Source organism: Centruroides sculpturatus, unplaced genomic scaffold, assembly GCF_000671375.1.
Source record: "Centruroides sculpturatus isolate CEXI.00-Female unplaced genomic scaffold, Cexi_2.0 scaffold68, whole genome shotgun sequence".
Classification (NCBI taxonomy): Eukaryota; Metazoa; Arthropoda; class Arachnida; order Scorpiones; family Buthidae; genus Centruroides; species Centruroides sculpturatus.
Genome location: NW_019384331.1, coordinates 906,114 through 925,749, shown reverse-complemented (window position 1 = coordinate 925,749; position 19,636 = coordinate 906,114). Strand labels below are relative to the sequence as shown.

General features: G+C 28.5%; 2 protein-coding genes across 2 annotated transcripts in view; both read left to right on the top strand.

Moving 5' to 3' along the window:
• LOC111629868 (poly(A)-specific ribonuclease PNLDC1-like) overlaps positions 1–9,430 on the top strand; it is a 66,946-nt gene extending 57,516 nt beyond the window's left edge. Inside the window, exons 10-14 of the mRNA XM_023373782.1 lie at positions 322–401; positions 5,034–5,104; positions 6,857–6,917; positions 8,912–8,958; positions 9,322–9,430. Of these exons, the coding sequence (XP_023229550.1) occupies positions 322–401; positions 5,034–5,104; positions 6,857–6,917; positions 8,912–8,958; positions 9,322–9,430 (368 nt within the window). The remainder of the gene's footprint in view (positions 1–321; positions 402–5,033; positions 5,105–6,856; positions 6,918–8,911; positions 8,959–9,321) is intronic.
• Positions 9,398–14,281, top strand: LOC111629859 (poly(A)-specific ribonuclease PNLDC1-like). The gene is made up of 5 exons (XM_023373773.1): positions 9,398–9,703; positions 11,698–11,767; positions 13,878–13,963; positions 14,055–14,119; positions 14,227–14,281. The coding sequence occupies exons 1-5, from the start codon at positions 9,683–9,685 to the stop codon at positions 14,279–14,281; spliced, it is 297 nt and encodes a 98-aa protein (XP_023229541.1). The 5' UTR covers positions 9,398–9,682.
• The last annotated feature ends 5,355 nt before the right edge of the window (positions 14,282–19,636 follow it).

The window sequence follows — 19,636 nt, the reverse complement described above, 5'->3', positions numbered from 1 at the left end:
CTTGATAATTTAACATAAAAAAAAATTATTTAAAATTTGTAGTATATATTAAATTTAATGATCATAAAGAGTGATATGTTTGTAATAAAAAACAAACAACAGATCGATTGTAGTCCAATTTTTAAGCAAGATATCACAAGTTATTAATATTCATAACACACTACAAAAATGGATTTTGAAAAGTGTTAGCGAAGAGAAAAGGTTAAATTTTGAGAAATAATAAATCTTAGGAATTAATTTTAATAAAAATTGGATTTACATGTTTTGATATATATCCATTTTAATATTTTAAATGTAATTTAATAAAAATTTTTCTTGCAGAAATACAAGATTTTATTTGTATAAATGAACTTAATCAAAAATTTGAATCTATAAGAGCAATTGTGAAAGATGAAAACACAGTAAGTTAATTAATTGATTACAGTAATACCTCGACTTACGCTATCCCGACTTATGCGAACCCGGAGTTACGCGATTTTCAAATCTCGTCGATTCGTCTTTTGTTTGAGCGCCACGCAACTCTCGATTACTCACTCCACCCACACTATTGTTCGACTTACATGTTCGTCCGAACATGTAAGTCGAACAATAGTGGAATCACGTGGAATCACGTGGAACAATAGTATCGCGTGGAATCGACACATAGCTACAATTTATTTCTGTGTTTGTTATATTTACGGAGACTCGAAAGACTCTATGTGGTAATTTCTTGTAACCGTAAACGAATCAAAAGACGAGATAAGATTAACGAGAACATTTATTAGCTTACATACATCTGACTTGTATTTTACACAAATTGGGAAATTATACCCCAACTTACGCGAATTCGACTTACGCAGTTATCGCTCGGTCCCACCTATCGCGTAAGTTCGGAGTATTACTGTATTTAATAAACTTTAATGTAGATTATTAATAAATAATAATATCAATAAAAAATTTAAACAGAAGAAACAATAACAATGTTTCTTAGTAAGACAAGTTTATTTTCTTAATCAAATAAATGATAATGCTGGATTCATCAGGTTATAACTAGGCTAATTAAATACATTTTTTATTTGTTTTTATGTCTGCCAACTTTGTACTTGTTTTACTTATACCTTGTGTAGATATATAGTAATTTGGATTGAAGGTAAGTGATTAAATCACTGTTATGTATTAAATTTAATAATTAGAATTGAATTAATTAATTTATAATATTCTTAAAGAAAAGATCAATATGGAACAGGGCTCAAACCTGGAACTACTGGGCAGGTACTTAAACAATAATGTCTTTACTCTAAATTACTTTATATCTACATATTTAATTAGCCAAATTATGGTTTGATGAATATGGTATTATCATTTGATTAATTTATAATTTTGGACTTAGTTTTCTATATAAGTGTATTTTCTTTCACATATTTTATTTTTTCTATTTAAAACCAATTTCCAAATGAATAGACAATATAAAAATTATACTGTATTTTCGTGGAATGACTGGCATGCCACATATAAATGGTGATCAGCATGCTGGAAATCCCAGGGTTACTGACATGCCAGTTAAACTGCAAGTAAAAAATAAAATTAAGCAGATTAACAAAACTAGTTAATTAAATGTTAAAATAAACATTCTTCCAAGTACAATAAAATAATAATAAAATTGTAATTTGACTGACTTAAAATCAGGAAGAGTTTTTGTTTATAAGACAATAAAATAATTAATGACTTATTGACATTAACAGCAGCAGCAGCAAGTGTGGGCTACACTGACAATCTACCCTGACTTTAAAAATAATACCTTCCTCTGAAATTTTACACAAAGCAGATTTTAATAGGTGTAAGATGAGATAATTTACAGCCAGCTTCTTAAATTTAATATGTTTGTTTTTGCATTTTTGAATCAAATTATAAGAAAATAAACATAAAAAAAAGCACTTTCAGAATTCTATGAGTATTTTACATTTTAGAAAGAAGACAAAATGAATGAAGAAATTAAACATATAATTGTAGTTTTTGATATAATGCTGAGTTTCACAATTTTAGAATAAAAGCTCATTTGTTTTTTAATGTGCTCTCTAGAGACGGATGTATATTCTTACTTAAACTGACATGCTATCATTCCCCTGGGATAAACTGGCATGTTGGTTTTTACCATATGGAAATATCTGATTTCATGGTCTCCCCACATAAACCAACATGCCAGACAACCTATGAAAATACCATAATAGTTGGAGTAGTCTGTATGTAGTAGTTAGGCTAAGCTTAAAAAACAGGTTTAATTCTATATGCAACAAATCCCAAACTTTATCATTAATTCTGGATTGATTTTGGGCTAGAACTTAGCTACTGTTAATAATCAATCCAAACTAATTTTGGCTAAAGGTAAGCAGTTAGGACCATGTTGTAGTAATATTAATAATTACATTAAGTTTAAAATTAAATTTAATAATTTAAAATATTTTGAAAGAAAAGATTGACTTGGAGCAGGATTCAAACCTGCATCTTTTACTTATTGTGCAGATTTGTTACTAGTTAGGCTATCTGGACCTCCATTTGATCTTTATTTCTAGATTTATTTGGTGTAAAGATTCAGGTTTGATTGTTGTTGTATATATACACAAACACACAAAATTTTCCTCATCTTTATTTTTTGTTCAAGGGTTTCAAAATGTCAAGATTTGAAAAAACCTGCTGGGTCAAATTTGACAAGATTCCAATACTTTCCCATGTTAAGTACTGTATATAACAGCTGGGAAAGTAAAAGTTGAATAGCTTGAGATTGTAAGTTACTATCCTAGCACTCTCAGAGAAACTATGTTCAATCTTGGATTTGGTCAGGGTTGAATTGTCTTGTTCCTTTTTTCATACCCACTTCATCTTATGACAGTCAAATTGAAAACACAATGGATATCAAAATCAGGTTATATTAATGATCTCAGAATGAAAAGTATAATTACAGTGTTATTATGAATCATTTTACATTCTGAAAAGACAACCAAAAGTATGTCATCATTTTTATTACAGAATGTTAATTGATGTCATCAATCAGCAATGGATGAAAGACTTTTTATGCTAGTATATTTCAAGTCCTTTATTAGGAATATAACAAACAATAGAAATTTAGTAGGAAATACTATATGATACAACAAAATAATATGTTTCTTTAAATGAGTGGCTAAGTTAGATTCACATTTCAAACTGCCACACCTGTCTAATCAAGTTATGAGCTGTTCTGACAATTATTTTATGTGAAAACAGTTTCAGAAACAAAAACACCTATACTCCACATCCCATGTTATGCTATTTATATAGATAAAAATGCTATTTATCTATATAAATTTATGCTATTATATAGATAAAAATGGTAAAAATCATTCATTAATTTTATTTATTTCACAATAGAGTATGCCTGTAATGCTCCTTGTCTGCTATGTTTACAATACCAGGACATGAGATAAATAGGTGTATTAGAAAAATAACTCAAAGTGGTAAGTGAAAAATGCAATTCCTGTAAAAGTTTTAAAAAATCCAGCAATGAGTTGCATAACTTTTTCACTGAAAAAATATTTGTGTTTAAGAAACACTAAGATACAGTAGTACAAAGTTAAAATTATGTATGGCACCATCTGTTATGAGATTTCACTAAAAATAATTTTTATATTATTACTTATTATAAAATAGAAAAAAGACCTAGGTCCATATTCTGGCCATCGTCTTTTGTCTCTCACAAGCCGATTGCTGATTGGCTAATTGTTTGTTTATGTCTCGAGAGATCATCGCGTCTCTCCAAACATGATTCTGGAGAACTTTTTCTCTCAAAGATTCTCTTGTCTCTCAGAGATGGGCAGATAGTTGTCTTTCGTCTTGATTTCGTTACATCCAATAAGGACGACTGGATGCTACTCGCACTGTACAATCGTATTAAAGAATGTTCTCTATCTTGGGAAAGAATATTTCAAGAGAGAAAATGCTTCTGATTTTTTCCACTGCCTACTCGAAACACCACTGATTCCATTTTTTTTGTTTTTTTTTAATTATCTTGCATCAATTACTGAACTATTGAATATGATGTTAATCTTACTTAGATAGTTAAGGATAAATTAGATGGTAATATTTTGAAAAATATCTAAGTATGCACACTTTTCTAACTTAGGTTATTAAAATTTTTATTTCTTAAGAGACAAATTGACATTACAATCTGTAAAAACATTATAAAACAAAAAACATAACTTCATCAAAATTATGTGCTTTATTTGAACACATGCTTTCCTTGCCACGTGATCTATAATTATGTACTCTGCATTTTTGAAAATTTTACAATTTCATTGGTTAAAATTCTATACCGTGTTGTCTGCGCAGATAACCTGAACATCTATAATCAACCTAGTAGAATTGTGACATCATCAGTGAAGATGACATCATTAAAAGTGACCAGAATCACCGCTGTCTCTGAGAGATTAATTTTGTCTCTCGTTTTTATGGCATTCGTCCTTGAAAGAAGAGATGAAAGATAAGTGACCAGAATAAGCCTCTAATTTTGAAGGTAGCGGTAAATTCTTAAAATATTCTAAATGCCAATAACAAGTAAAATTTTCATTAAGTCCAACTCCACTCAAGAAATAACATGACCCTTTCTCTCCTCGACCTTTAACCACCAAAATTTAATAGCATCACTGCCCCTTATATACAAGTACAAGTTACCATGCCAAATTTTGTTTCTTAATCTTTAACCCATACTGAAATATTAAACAAAATAGATGCCAACATGCACATACACATGTATACATATATATATAGATTACTTTATCAGATAAAAATTGCAAATTATCTATATTCTTTAAACTGCTCAAGCTCTTCACTTTTTTTGTACAAATTTTTGTTTTAAATGTCAGTTAATATTATCTGAATTTGTAGAAAAGATGAAACATTTATTTTGAAAATACTTTTATTGAATTTCTAAATAAGATATATCAAAAATATATAATTATTTATATATAATAATAAAATTATTGTTTAAAATAAACAGTTTTCAATTATTGACTTCTTTAAAATAGATCATTGTTAAAAAGATAACTCCTGAAGAAAAAACTGAATTGAAGAATCAAGTCAAACAAGATGATAATGAGTAAGATTTAATATTTCATATCATATGCATGAATTTAAAAATTTACTGTTTCCAAAATCATAAAATTATTTAATTTTTAAGAAATGAATATAATTAATTTTTAAAAAATTAAGCCTTCATTAATTATAGAACAATAATTTTTATGTTAATTATAATATGCATATAGAAAATATTTTTGTATTTATTGTTAATGAAATTTTAATGATGTAAGTAATTATAAGTGAGGGAAATTAAAGTTAAACTAAATTATTATCTTAAAATGTTATTTTACTTTTTAATTATTTAAAATTATTAAAAACAATTATAATTTTATATTAGAATAAATAGTATATTAGTCTGAATGTGAATGTAACAACTGTTATGTATCATTGTTTCTTCAAAATGTACAAATTTTTATAAAATCCATTACACTGGGTCATTATGAAATAGATGAGGGAATAAAGGTATCAAACTTGCTGTTCTTGAATCATCCAGGTTCAAAATCCAGGTTGGAGTCAAAGAAATTTTATAAACTATTCAATTCAGATATATAAGACTACATATACAATATAGAGCAGAAAACATTGAAAAATTTTGTTATTTATTGAATTAGACATTTTAAATGTACTAAAATCTTACTAAAATAGAATCTGAATAAAATGGAAATCTGTCTAAATCAGCGTTTCTCAAAGTGGGCGATAACGCCCCCTTGTGGGCGCTGGAGGCTTTCAGGGGGCAGTAGAAGGCTCAAAGAGAATTGGGGGGCGTTAAGGAAATATAGAGGGGCGACGGCAGACAAATTCTATATATAAAAATTCGACGGAATATATATAAAATGTTGACATTTTATATATTTTTTATTTTTTATTGAAGGTCACAACTTGAATATTTCTAACACATTGACTTTTATTTTAGCTCAGCGTTTCTCAAAGTAAGCAATAACGCCCCCTTCTGGCGCGATGAATAGATCTATGATAGAGGCAGGGTATTGAACGGTGACCAAAGGCAAAATTGGGGCTGATAAGAGGAAACATTGCGTTTAATGGTTTCCAGATGATGAGAACAATGTACAGTAAGTAAGGGTACAAAGTGTGAGATTCATAGAAAAGTTTTCCTAAGAATATCTCCAATCCTTTTCTCACACAAGAAAAAATGGTTTAGGGGGCGTTGGGTATAACTTTATGGAACAAAGGGGGCGGTGGATCGAAAAAGTTTGAGAATCACTGGTCTAAATGGAAAAAATTCTTCAAAACAATGCTAAAAAAACATCCATTCAAATGGAAACCTGCCAAATTGGAAAAAATATTCAGTTTACACAGGTTTTACTGGTTATGCACTTTCTGCTTGTAGTGTGTTTGCATTAAAAGAATGAAAAATTAATTCTTCTTCTTTTTTTTCTTCTAGTCTCTTAGAGGATTGTTGGTAAACTCATAGCTAATTATTTTTACATAGCTATGCTAGTTTATCTGTTTTTGCATTTAGTCAGCAGGTCATTAAAGGACCTATTATATCATTTTTTGATCTTATCAGTTCAAACTCTCTTAGATTTTTCTATGTATAAATCCAATTGAGAAAGTGCTTTAATAAGCTTTTATAATTTTATGTGGTATTACATTCTGAAGATAGTTGCTAATATCATACAAAAGCATTTTATGAAATATATTGATCTAGGAAGCAATCTGCCTGTATGAAATAATTGAAATAAATTTTTAATTCATAAATTTGTTTTAATAAGTGTTAATTATAATTATATTTACTAATACTTATTTTTAGAATACTGCATCATTTTCTAGGATTTACTAAGGTATTTCGTATGCTAGTGGATGCCAAAAAGGTAAAATATTTTATCTTTTTATGTAAATTATTTACGGGATAATCAAGATGTCAAATTTCACTTGGCTATTTTATTTTATATGTATTTGCATAAATACAAATAAAATTCTTTATTAAAATTAATAAAAAAATAAATAAAAGCATTGTGTAAAGAATGTCATGGTGCAAGCTACCAAATTGTCTATCAACTCATTGGCCTAAAAATTGTTTGGAAAATTGTCTGAATTAGTACAGTATTTAAGAAAAGGCTTTGAAAAACTGTAATTTAATACATGAAAAATAATGCATAATTAAATAGCAAAGTTTTTGTCTAGATCAAAGTGAGTACATGTTAAGCATGTCAACCCAACATTAGGTTCTGTTATGCAGCTGGAGCACTAAAGGGATGTTGAACTAAAAGTATTATGTGGAATCTATGAAGCATCCCCCTATTATGCTTCTGACACTGCTGTGTTTTCTGGAAAACACAAACCTTTGATTGTGCTTTCTGCGCATTTGTGAAATGTACACAAGCAGCTATATATTGGGATGAATGTGGGCAGATGGAGGAAGGAAAGTTAGAGAGGCAGGAAGATCCAGAAATAATGTACTACTTAACACATTTAAACATAAAAAAAACAACAATTTTTTTATAAAGATCATTGCTACTATACAAGTGTAACATAAGTGGAAAAACCTACTCTATAAGTGCATTGAACAGAGAGAGAGCATTTACAGTTAGATGCATGTCAGTAAATACCTGTATTAGTGAGAGTCAGTTTTGGACTTCCTGGAGGGAAGGAAGGCAAGTCTTCCACTGGTTATGGTGGGTCTTCAATTGAATAGACATTTAATCCCAATATACACAGTGGATTTTGATTGATTGTTTGTTGTGGCTAATTTCTGATTGATAGTTTGGTGAGGCTAAGGTCCGATAAAAATGGCAAGAGGTCCAGAAGATTGGCAGTGGAGCACGGTGGGGATAAGTGCTCACAATTTGACAAGCAAACTGTCTTCATCGTTCATCCCTTTTCATTTTATTCAGGGTCCTCCCCTTATCATTTTAATGCCCATTTTTGGCGAAATTAGCAATTGCTCCAATCTGCAATTTTGTTGTTAGTTCTTTCAGTGAGTAGTTATTAAGAAGTTGTGTCATCCATGAAGGAAGTACCATCCATGGGAAAAGTTTATAAAGTTCTTTGATTGTGTTGATGACAAGGAACTTTTCTCCTTTATGGGTTTTTAACAAAACAAAAATATAAAATTAAATTAGGTTTTTACTAATTTTTAATTTACATTAGTTTGGTTTCTCACAATACATAAAAACACCATACAGAAGATATTAGCAATTAACTATTATTATTTGTAATATTTACGTTTCTAAATTTCTATTAAAACTCCAGATACTGTATATATTTTGGTCAATAAGAAACCTTATTATGATTTATTACATTTTTTAAGAAGGGATTATATGGATATTCAGACACTTCAAAAATAATTTAATTATGAATTTTTCAATAATTTTTAAAGACCATCTTTAGGTAAAGTACAAAATAGGTTATATATACAATATTATATGAAGGTATTATATGATAAACAATGCTAAAAATAGTTAATGTATTGTACATGTTAAAACTTTATTTAAAACATACATTTAGTTATGTCAATAAGTCACATGAATGGAGAAACAGAAAACTTTTGAACTTTTTACTAATAAAAGGCATTATTATAAAGATTTATTTTTCACTGTAAAAGCCATTTTACTCTACACACACTCTTCAATGGTGGACAAGATTGTCAAATGCCTTTTTGAAGATTTTGATAGAATAAATCTGAGATTATCCTGTAATCTCAATCACACTATTTTAGTGTTTATATTAACAGTTTTATACTTTTTATTGTTTCTGTAATATCATTAAATTACTTTTTGGTTATTTTGAAAATATTTTTTGTTAGTATAAAATATTATTTAATATAATAACTACTATGTTTAAAAGTGAATTTATTTAATTTCAGCCAATGGTGGGACACAATTTGATGTTAGATTTACTATTTTGTACAAAGTGTGAGATTCATAGAAAAGTTTTCCTAAGAATATCTCCAATCCTTTTCTCACACAAGAAAAAATGGTTTAGGGGGCGTTGGGTATAACTTTATGGAACAAAGGGGGCGGTGGATCGAAAAAGTTTGAGAATCACTGGTCTAAATGGAAAAAATTCTTCAAAACAATGCTAAAAAAACATCCATTCAAATGGAAACCTGCCAAATTGGAAAAAATATTCAGTTTACACAGGTTTTACTGGTTATGCACTTTCTGCTTGTAGTGTGTTTGCATTAAAAGAATGAAAAATTAATTCTTCTTCTTTTTTTTCTTCTCGTCTCTTAGAGGATTGTTGGTAAACTCATAGCTAATTATTTTTACATAGCTATGCTAGTTTATCTGTTTTTGCATTTAGTCAGCAGGTCATTAAAGGACCTATTATATCATTTTTTGATCTTATCAGTTCAAACTCTCTTAGATTTTTCTATGTATAAATCCAATTGAGAAAGTGCTTTAATAAGCTTTTATAATTTTATGTGGTATTACATTCTGAAGATAGTTGCTAATATCATACAAAAGCATTTTATGAAATATATTGATCTAGGAAGCAATCTGCCTGTATGAAATAATTGAAATAAATTTTTAATTCATAAATTTGTTTTAATAAGTGTTAATTATAATTATATTTACTAATACTTATTTTTAGAATACTGCATCATTTTCTAGGATTTACTAAGGTATTTCGTATGCTAGTGGATGCCAAAAAGGTAAAATATTTTATCTTTTTATGTAAATTATTTACGGGATAATCAAGATGTCAAATTTCACTTGGCTATTTTATTTTATATGTATTTGCATAAATACAAATAAAATTCTTTATTAAAATTAATAAAAAAATAAATAAAAGCATTGTGTAAAGAATGTCATGGTGCAAGCTACCAAATTGTCTATCAACTCATTGGCCTAAAAATTGTTTGGAAAATTGTCTGAATTAGTACAGTATTTAAGAAAAGGCTTTGAAAAACTGTAATTTAATACATGAAAAATAATGCATAATTAAATAGCAAAGTTTTTGTCTAGATCAAAGTGAGTACATGTTAAGCATGTCAACCCAACATTAGGTTCTGTTATGCAGCTGGAGCACTGAAGGGATGTTGAACTAAAAGTATTATGTGGAATCTATGAAGCATCCCCCTATTATGCTTCTGACACTGCTGTGTTTTCTGGAAAACACAAACCTTTGATTGTGCTTTCTGCGCATTTGTGAAATGTACACAAGCAGCTATATATTGGGATGAATGTGGGCAGATGGAGGAAGGAAAGTTAGAGAGGCAGGAAGATCCAGAAATAATGTACTACTTAACACATTTAAACATAAAAAAAACAACAATTTTTTTATAAAGATCATTGCTACTATACAAGTGTAACATAAGTGGAAAAACCTACTCTATAAGTGCATTGAACAGAGAGAGAGCATTTACAGTTAGATGCATGTCAGTAAATACCTGTATTAGTGAGAGTCAGTTTTGGACTTCCTGGAGGGAAGGAAGGCAAGTCTTCCACTGGTTATGGTGGGTCTTCAATTGAATAGACATTTAATCCCAATATACACAGTGGATTTTGATTGATTGTTTGTTGTGGCTAATTTCTGATTGATAGTTTGGTGAGGCTAAGGTCCGATAAAAATGGCAAGAGGTCCAGAAGATTGGCAGTGGAGCACGGTGGGGATAAGTGCTCACAATTTGACAAGCAAACTGTTTTCATCGTTCATCCCTTTTCATTTTATTCAGGGTCCTCCCCTTATCATTTTAATGCCCATTTTTGGCGAAATTAGCAATTGCTCCAATCTGCAATTTTGTTGTTAGTTCTTTCAGTGAGTAGTTATTAAGAAGTTGTGTCATCCATGAAGGAAGTACCATCCATGGGAAAAGTTTATAAAGTTCTTTGATTGTGTTGATGACAAGGAACTTTTCTCCTTTATGGGTTTTTAACAAAACAAAAATATAAAATTAAATTAGGTTTTTACTAATTTTTAATTTACATTAGTTTGGTTTCTCACAATACATAAAAACACCATACAGAAGATATTAGCAATTAACTATTATTATTTGTAATATTTACGTTTCTAAATTTCTATTAAAACTCCAGATACTGTATATATTTTGGTCAATAAGAAACCTTATTATGATTTATTACATTTTTTAAGAAGGGATTATATGGATATTCAGACACTTCAAAAATAATTTAATTATGAATTTTTCAATAATTTTTAAAGACCATCTTTAGGTAAAGTACAAAATAGGTTATATATACAATATTATATGAAGGTATTATATGATAAACAATGCTAAAAATAGTTAATGTATTGTACATGTTAAAACTTTATTTAAAACATACATTTAGTTATGTCAATAAGTCACATGAATGGAGAAACAGAAAACTTTTGAACTTTTTACTAATAAAAGGCATTATTATAAAGATTTATTTTTCACTGTAAAAGCCATTTTACTCTACACACACTCTTCAATGGTGGACAAGATTGTCAAATGCCTTTTTGAAGATTTTGATAGAATAAATCTGAGATTATCCTGTAATCTCAATCACACTATTTTAGTGTTTATATTAACAGTTTTATACTTTTTATTGTTTCTGTAATATCATTAAATTACTTTTTGGTTATTTTGAAAATATTTTTTGTTAGTATAAAATATTATTTAATATAATAACTACTATGTTTAAAAGTGAATTTATTTAATTTCAGCCAATGGTGGGACACAATTTGATGTTAGATTTACTATTTTTGTACCATCACTTCTATAAACCACTTCCAAGTATGTTAAATATTTTCAAATTTTTTAAATTTATTATACAGTATTATACCATTACAAAGAAAATTTCTGAGATATTACTAAACACTCAATAAATATAAGTAATTAATGCTTTACATTGCTTTTAAACTTAAAAATTGCACATGAATTTGAGTAGACATAAACAGAAATTTATTGATTATTGATGTACTTTGTCTTATATATCATTGAATTTGTGTATAATTATACACAAATTCAATTAAGTGTTAATAGTCAATAAGATAATAATATGTTTATATATAATTAATTTTTATTATAAAATTTGTTAATTATATATTTTATAATGTTTTTATCTACTGGTTTTGTTTAAAAACTTCACATTTAATATAAATTGTGCATATGCATCTTAAACAATTCATAACATTTTTATTCTAAATGTTTATAATGGTATGCCATCTTATTAAACAGTGATAGGAAGAAATTGAATAAATAAGTTCAAAAATTTCAATTATCACCTAGCCACTCCATTGTGGGCTTGGCCAAATCCATAAAGGGCTTTCTAAAAAGGGTCTCTTAGTGCCCACAGGGCTGAGAGAGTAAAAAAAAAGTCAGTCAGAATCAGGTTCAACTAAATAGCTGGAAAGTAAATAGTTATGTTTTAGAACGTGCACTTGTATGTAAGATTTAAATTCAAGGAATATATTAATTTGCAAAGATAAAATACAGTTGAACCTGTTTATCTCGAATCTCATGAGAAAAAATTCAAGATATAGAGGTTCTTACTCAATAAACAGTAATAGGTTTGATTCGAAGTACTGTATTTTATTAATGCAATGGCAAGTACAGTACAGTATCTATCTACATGTATTAGATATAAATAAGACATTTTTAACATTTCTTACTGAAATATTTTATTAATAGTTTCTGATGCCAAACTTTCTTTAACCTATAAAATGTAAGCCAAACTTGTAGCCAATCAGAGGAAAGAAGCATTAATTACAACTATGTATTATATAGCAAAAGAAGTTTCTTGACTACAGTTTATGCTATCAAAATTTGCATTATGCATTACTGATATTTTGTATTAACTGAATTCATTATCATTAAAATACCTATCCTTGTCCACAAGACCACAAGTTTACTTTGCGTTAATGCAGATTTGCATAAACTGATAATTTAATAATGGAATTTGACTGAAAGGAATATATTCACATATGACATCAAATATAGAATATGAAGTAAATAAACTTTCGGTATTTAACTTGTTTACTTGAAAAAATTAAATACATGCAAGTACTTTCAACATTTGAAAATTCCATCATCAGACAAACATAGCATATACAAAATTCAAATAACAATTTTTAAAATTTTTTTATGCTGACAGATTCTAAGAACATGTTTCAAATCTATATGTGTAGTTTCTGGTTTCTGATAGAATTCAAACAGTTACAATAAAGTTTTTGATTTAAATTTAGAATAAATATGAAAGAAATTCACAATAAATACAAAAGAATGGTTATCTAAAATGAAATACAATATATGGTTAAATAAAATAACAAAGATAGAAACTATGGCTAAAATGAAATGTAGACTTGTTTGGAGTAAGCATAAGATTGCTTGAGAGAATGAGTCACACTGAAACACACAAGATAGGTATAAGGCTAAAAAACCAGACTGATGTAAAATAAAGAGGAGCAATGAGGAATACAGTCTGAAATGCATAGCATATTCTTCAGAATTAGTAAAGCCTGTATATCTATTTTTGGGGTATATTCCTGTACTTCATTTTCTTCATTGTAAATTTATAAGAATATAAAGATTAAAATTTTAAGTTTTTGTAAAGTGTTATTCATATATGTGGTATTTGATTGTAATTGTTATTTTCTCAGTACAAATAACCTGTTGTTATTTTTTTTATTCTTGTTTTCATATACCTTACAAATTGAATTATTGTCTAGAAACTTATTTTAATTGTCTGAGAAATATTTTAAAAATAGAAAATTTTAGACAAATATCTCAGACAATTAAAATAAGTTTCTAGACAATAAGTTATATACTTTAATTTTCATGAAGAAATCTCTTTTATAAAAATATTTATAAAGTTAATTTTGTATACTTCTCTTATTAATTTTAGAAAAATACTCTGAATTTAAGAAAAATATTCATAAGTTATTTCCAGTTATTTTTGATACTAAACATATTATTTGGTCATTAAGAAAGGTAATAGATTTTTCTGTTTTTTATGACATAATTTCTGTTCTGAAATTTTTAAAATTATATTTTTTTTTATAAACTTTTATCTAAAAATTAGGAATATGAAAAACTGTTTTCTTATTCAGTCAGAAGTTTATCAGAACTTTACAACACATTTAAAAGGTAATTTAATTTTACATTGTACTGTATTGCATTGCATTTAATTTGTTTTGAATCATACATATGTAAAAATATTCTTTTATTATTTATGTATTTTATATTTTCTGTAGCAAAAGTAAAAAGACATACTGTATGTTCTTAAATTATATTAAGGATATTAGTTAAGACATTTTTAAATTGTATATATTTGTGAGCACTATGTTGGCATCTTTATTTCTAGACTTATTACACCATCTCTGGACACAAGATCAGCCTAGAAAATCAATTTATTTTTCCAAAAAAAATATGCATTTTGGACCTAAAGTCCCTCATCGGCTTTTTTACAAATATTTATGAAATTGACACATTCACATCTAAATCCATTATCATAAATTTTTGTAAAGAAGCAGATGAGGTACTTTAGGTCCAAAATGCATATTTTTTTGGGGGGAAAATAAATTGATTTTCTAGGCTGATTTTGTGTCCAGAGATGGTATAATAAGTCTAGAAATAAAGAGGCCAACATAGCGTTCACAAGTCTATACCAAGCTAGACAAGAAGCTTATTTGTTAAATTGTATCATTGAGTTAACTAGACTGATTAATTTACTCTAATAAATTTGAACAAAAGCATTCACAGCAGATAGTCATGGTGTATGGTAAGGCTTCAGCTTACAATCATGAATAATCTGAGTTTGAATTGAATTTGATTTGATATTTGATTGAATTGATATTCCATGAGTAGTTAAGATAAGGATATTATTTTTCATTTCTCAACTATATTGATGAAATCCAATATAAATTAGGTTTATCCATAACTAGCTGTTACCCACGACTTCGCCTGCGTGGATTTTGCAAGCAAACCCGATTTATATTCAGTATTTCAACAACCATAGTAATTGTTATATAACACTTACCGCTGAGAATAATAAGAATTGCTGCAAATCAAACAAACTATTTTCAATTTGATCAATTTTCTGGAACATTTACAATCATTCTATAATTGAACCAATATGCAATAACAAATTCGAATTTAAAACGATTTAAACATTTGGTTAAAAAATCGAAATATATAAAAAAAATTTATAACAATGTCTGAAATGTTATTAATTTAATACACCTAAGTATTCAATGAAGACTAAACATTAGTTGAAAACAAAAAATTGCATCTATAATAGTACAGTAGAAGCTGTTCTTCAGGTTAAGCCTTATACTACGTTCGCACACAATCCACGACTCACTTCGATCTTGATTTACCTACAATCTGGATTGTGACTGTCGCTAGTCGAACATTGTGCTGTTCGCACAGGCAGTCTGTTCGAGAAGAACCTGGCTATTACACACGATCATAAAACTGACGTAACTACGCAGTAAATCACAAACACCAACAAACAAAATGGAAGTTTTGGTTAGAAATAAATACTTTTTCTTGCCATACATCTAATAACAGACATATGTTGTTGTCTCTCCAGATGTCTTTTTTATTTCTCTGTCGATAGCCCAACACGTGTTCCGCAGCATTCTTGTATTTTCTCGCCCGCGTGGGATTGTGGGATCTCTCTTATGACTGGATCTAGTTTCAAGAACTCTCTCCAGTCGATCGCGATTGAACCTTGTTTCAGTCGAGATTGAAACGGTTGAGAGCATTTGCACCACAGAACACTCTCCTTAGTCACAATCTAGATCGAAATGCTCAGTGTGAACAGGGTATTAATCTTCTCTCCCTCCTCCGTGGGAGGAATTTCGAAAAATCCCTTTTTAGTGTGCGTTTTCATGATATACCCTAACTGTGTACCAAATTTCACCTCTTTTGGTTCAGCAGTTTGCTCTAGGTGATGATGAATCAATCAGTCAGTCAGGACAAGTAATTTTATATATATTTAGATAAACTATCGAAATTAAACCATACTTATGCTATTTAATTCAAAGTAAAATCAAAAGCAAGATATCTGAGGGAAGGAGACCCAGAGGAATTTTTTCAGAAAAAAAATGCTATGTTTTATATATATTTAGATAAATTATCGAAATTAAACCATACTTATGCTATTTAATTCAAAGTAAAATCAAAAGCAAGATATCTGAGGGAAGGAGACCCAGAGTAATTCTTAACAACGTACCCATCACTGTTGACAAGGCTGAAATTCTCCCCATAATGTACGAACAAAATGACTTTCTACACACTACCACCAAAGAGGAGTTTCTTGACAATACAAGGGTAAGCACAATCCTGCACAGAAACAGTACTAAAGAAAACTGCAGGCACATCGTCTTGTCTACAACACCTAGGCTACGTGACTCCCTGATACGTACTAAACATATAGCTATCCAATGGGCCAATATTTTTGTTAATGATTATATCCCACTGGTGCGATGCTTCCAGTGTTGCGGGTATAATCATATTTCGGCCAACTGCCCAAACAAGCAGAGGTGCAGCCACTGTGCCAAGGGACACAGGTTTGGGGAATGTAAGAGGCTTGACCACACCCCTTGTTGCACCAACTGCAAGGAGGCCAATAAAGATATTCCAGTTCAAGACAGATATACCACAGACCACAATGCCTTTAACCNATATATTGAAAAATATAAAAACAATAAAAAATTATACTTCAGAAGTTAATTTAGTATCAAAAACGTAAAATATTTGAGTAGCCCAAGACATAGCCAAAGATTGCAGCGCCACAGCATTGGCGAAAATTTAAATTTGCCGACTGGAATTCTTTCGGATGATTGACTTTCGGATAATCGACGCTCTACTGTATTTCAAAATATAATTATTTTGTTTATTTATTAAAACATTGTGATTTTTTTTCAAAAATTAAACTGTGCCCTCGATGGTTTTTAAAATTTTTATTGCACCCTTATTAACAAAAAGGTTGCTGACCTCTAATATATAGGATGATTTAGTTTTGTACAACTTTACTCTTTAATAACTTTGGCTATAAATATAATAGCAATACATTGTAAAAAATATAAAAACCTAAAGTTTAACTGCATGTCACAACTGTTATGGACATCATATTAAGCAAATCATAATGCATAGTTAATGCATTTGAAAATAAATTAAAATGAATTAACAAAATATTGACAATACTAATAAATAAAATCTTTAGGAATTAAGTTTTAATATGCTGTTTACAATGTATTCCTGTAGTATGTACAGTACCTGAGAAGTTATTAAAGTTGCACCAGTTATTTTATAAGCATCATGCACATTATCATAATTTTTAAATAGAAACATTATTATACAGTATGTTTATAAAGTCAGTGGACAATTTTAAACTTTAATGACATTGTGTATAAACTTATAAAAAAGGACACTATAATATAATGCATGTAATTTGCCAAATTACATGCATTATATTATATATAAAATGCAATATTATAATGCATTTTTTAAATCTGATTTTCCTGTTTGTTGTAAAAATTCTTCTGTTGCTGTTCAGTGATTTTTTGTGACCATTAAGATCATTCAAATTATATAATTTTGTTGATTACACAACAGTTTTCATGCAATAACATTTAAGTATTAATACATAATACACCATTAAGTTTTTCTTCTGTTATTGACATTTTCATTCTGTTATAGTGTCTGAAAAGAAATTTAAATTAAATTTGATTTAATCTGTTTATTCAAAACTAAAAAAAAGAAACATGAAAAAGCTTCAGGAAAATCAAACCTTTAAATTTATTTTTACTGTATGCATTTATTATGTATACATCCAAAGTTATTTACATTTAAAATTGCACATTGAGTACATTGCTTGGTAAAAATATCCATTGACTTTATAATCACCTTGTTTATAATAATCAGAGTTTATATGATGTAATATAATATATANGAGACAACAAGGGAAAGATCAAGATGGAGAAGACTTGTCCATGAAGTCACCAGGAGTCGACAACGACTCGATGGAACTTAACAACAACAATGCATCACAACTACATTCCTTTTAGTGATCATGTTTTATAGCTTAATTTGGTGTTAGGCTTTTAAATGTTCTACAAATAAAAATCAAAAGAGAAATAGAATGCCATTTTATGGGATGATGCTCAATCCAATGACTGCTATGTTCTTGAAATGTGTGAAGATGTTGACTCACCCTGTAGAATGATTTAAGATAAATTGAGTTAAAATATCAGTTCTGTCTATTTAAATTTACTTCTAATGATTAGTAATTATTAACATAATAGACTGAAACATTTACATGAAAAATTTTGAAATCATGTAGATGATTAATTTTCTCATTTAAATTAATTTATTTTGGATTATTTAAATTTAAAAATATATATATATATCTTAAATATTACTATATTACATTTCAGTATTTATTCAGACAGCTCATATACTTGTAATGAAGACAAAAGAGTAAGTAATTTTTAATTTGAAATTTAAAAGAACATTAAACTGGGGAGATTTTTTAAAAATTTACATTAAATTTGTGATCTTTTTGATAAATAAATTAATTAAAAACTGTCAGTTTTAAACTAGTTTATCAAACTAACTTATTTTAATAATTGCTGATAAATTTAACTTAATTACAATAATTTAATTACTAAACCAACATTTTATAAAAATGACATTTACATTTTAACAAAATAGTTTCAAAAATGAAAAAAAAAAAAAAAAAAAAGCATTAGCTCATAACAGATCTTTTTATAAAAGCAATGACTACATTCACTATGCCTAAAATATTATCTACTTAAAGAATGAGATGACCACTATTTATTAGCATTAAACAATTTATAACATCAATAAGTAAACGTTTACATTTGTTGTTGGTTTTGCCTTCAACAGTGTATTCCCATTTCCTTTAATACATCTGCTAGTATTTGTTTCTACTACTAATATTTTTTTATGTGCAATCTATTCTCATATCTAAGTTTTGTTTAAACTAGCAGACCCTGCCACGTGTTGTTGTGGCTCAAAATGTATCTATTATAAATGTATAACACTTATCCTGTGGGGGGAATTTTTTCGAAAAATTTCTTCTCAGTGTACATTCTCTTGACGTACCCTATTAAAACGCAATCAAAAACGCAAAAACCCACATCTAAAATAGTATAATAGAAGCCAAGTTCTTCACAGTAAGCCTTAATCCTGTCCCTCTCCCTTGCGGGGGAATATCAAAAGATCCCTTCTTAGTGTACATTCTGTTGACGTACCCTATTAAAACGCAATCAAAAATGCAAAAGACCGCATCTAAAATAGTATAAATAGAAGCTGAGTTCTTTACGGTAAGCCTTAATTCTAACCCTTCAGTGGGGCGAATTTCGACACGTATATTATATAAAAACACGTGCGTATTCGAATGCAGCATTGTGTCAAAATTTCAAAGGAATCGGTAGGAACAAACGAACATTACATTTTTATTTATATAGATAGATAGATGATGATCTGCTTTAGTTCATTTTCACAGAAAAGCAAACTTAGGGTGTCGTACTCATAGCGCCATCTGTTGGACATAAAAGCCTTAACCTAGATTATATATTTTAATTTATATGAATGTTTAACGGAATAATATACAGCCTATGTCCACCCTGA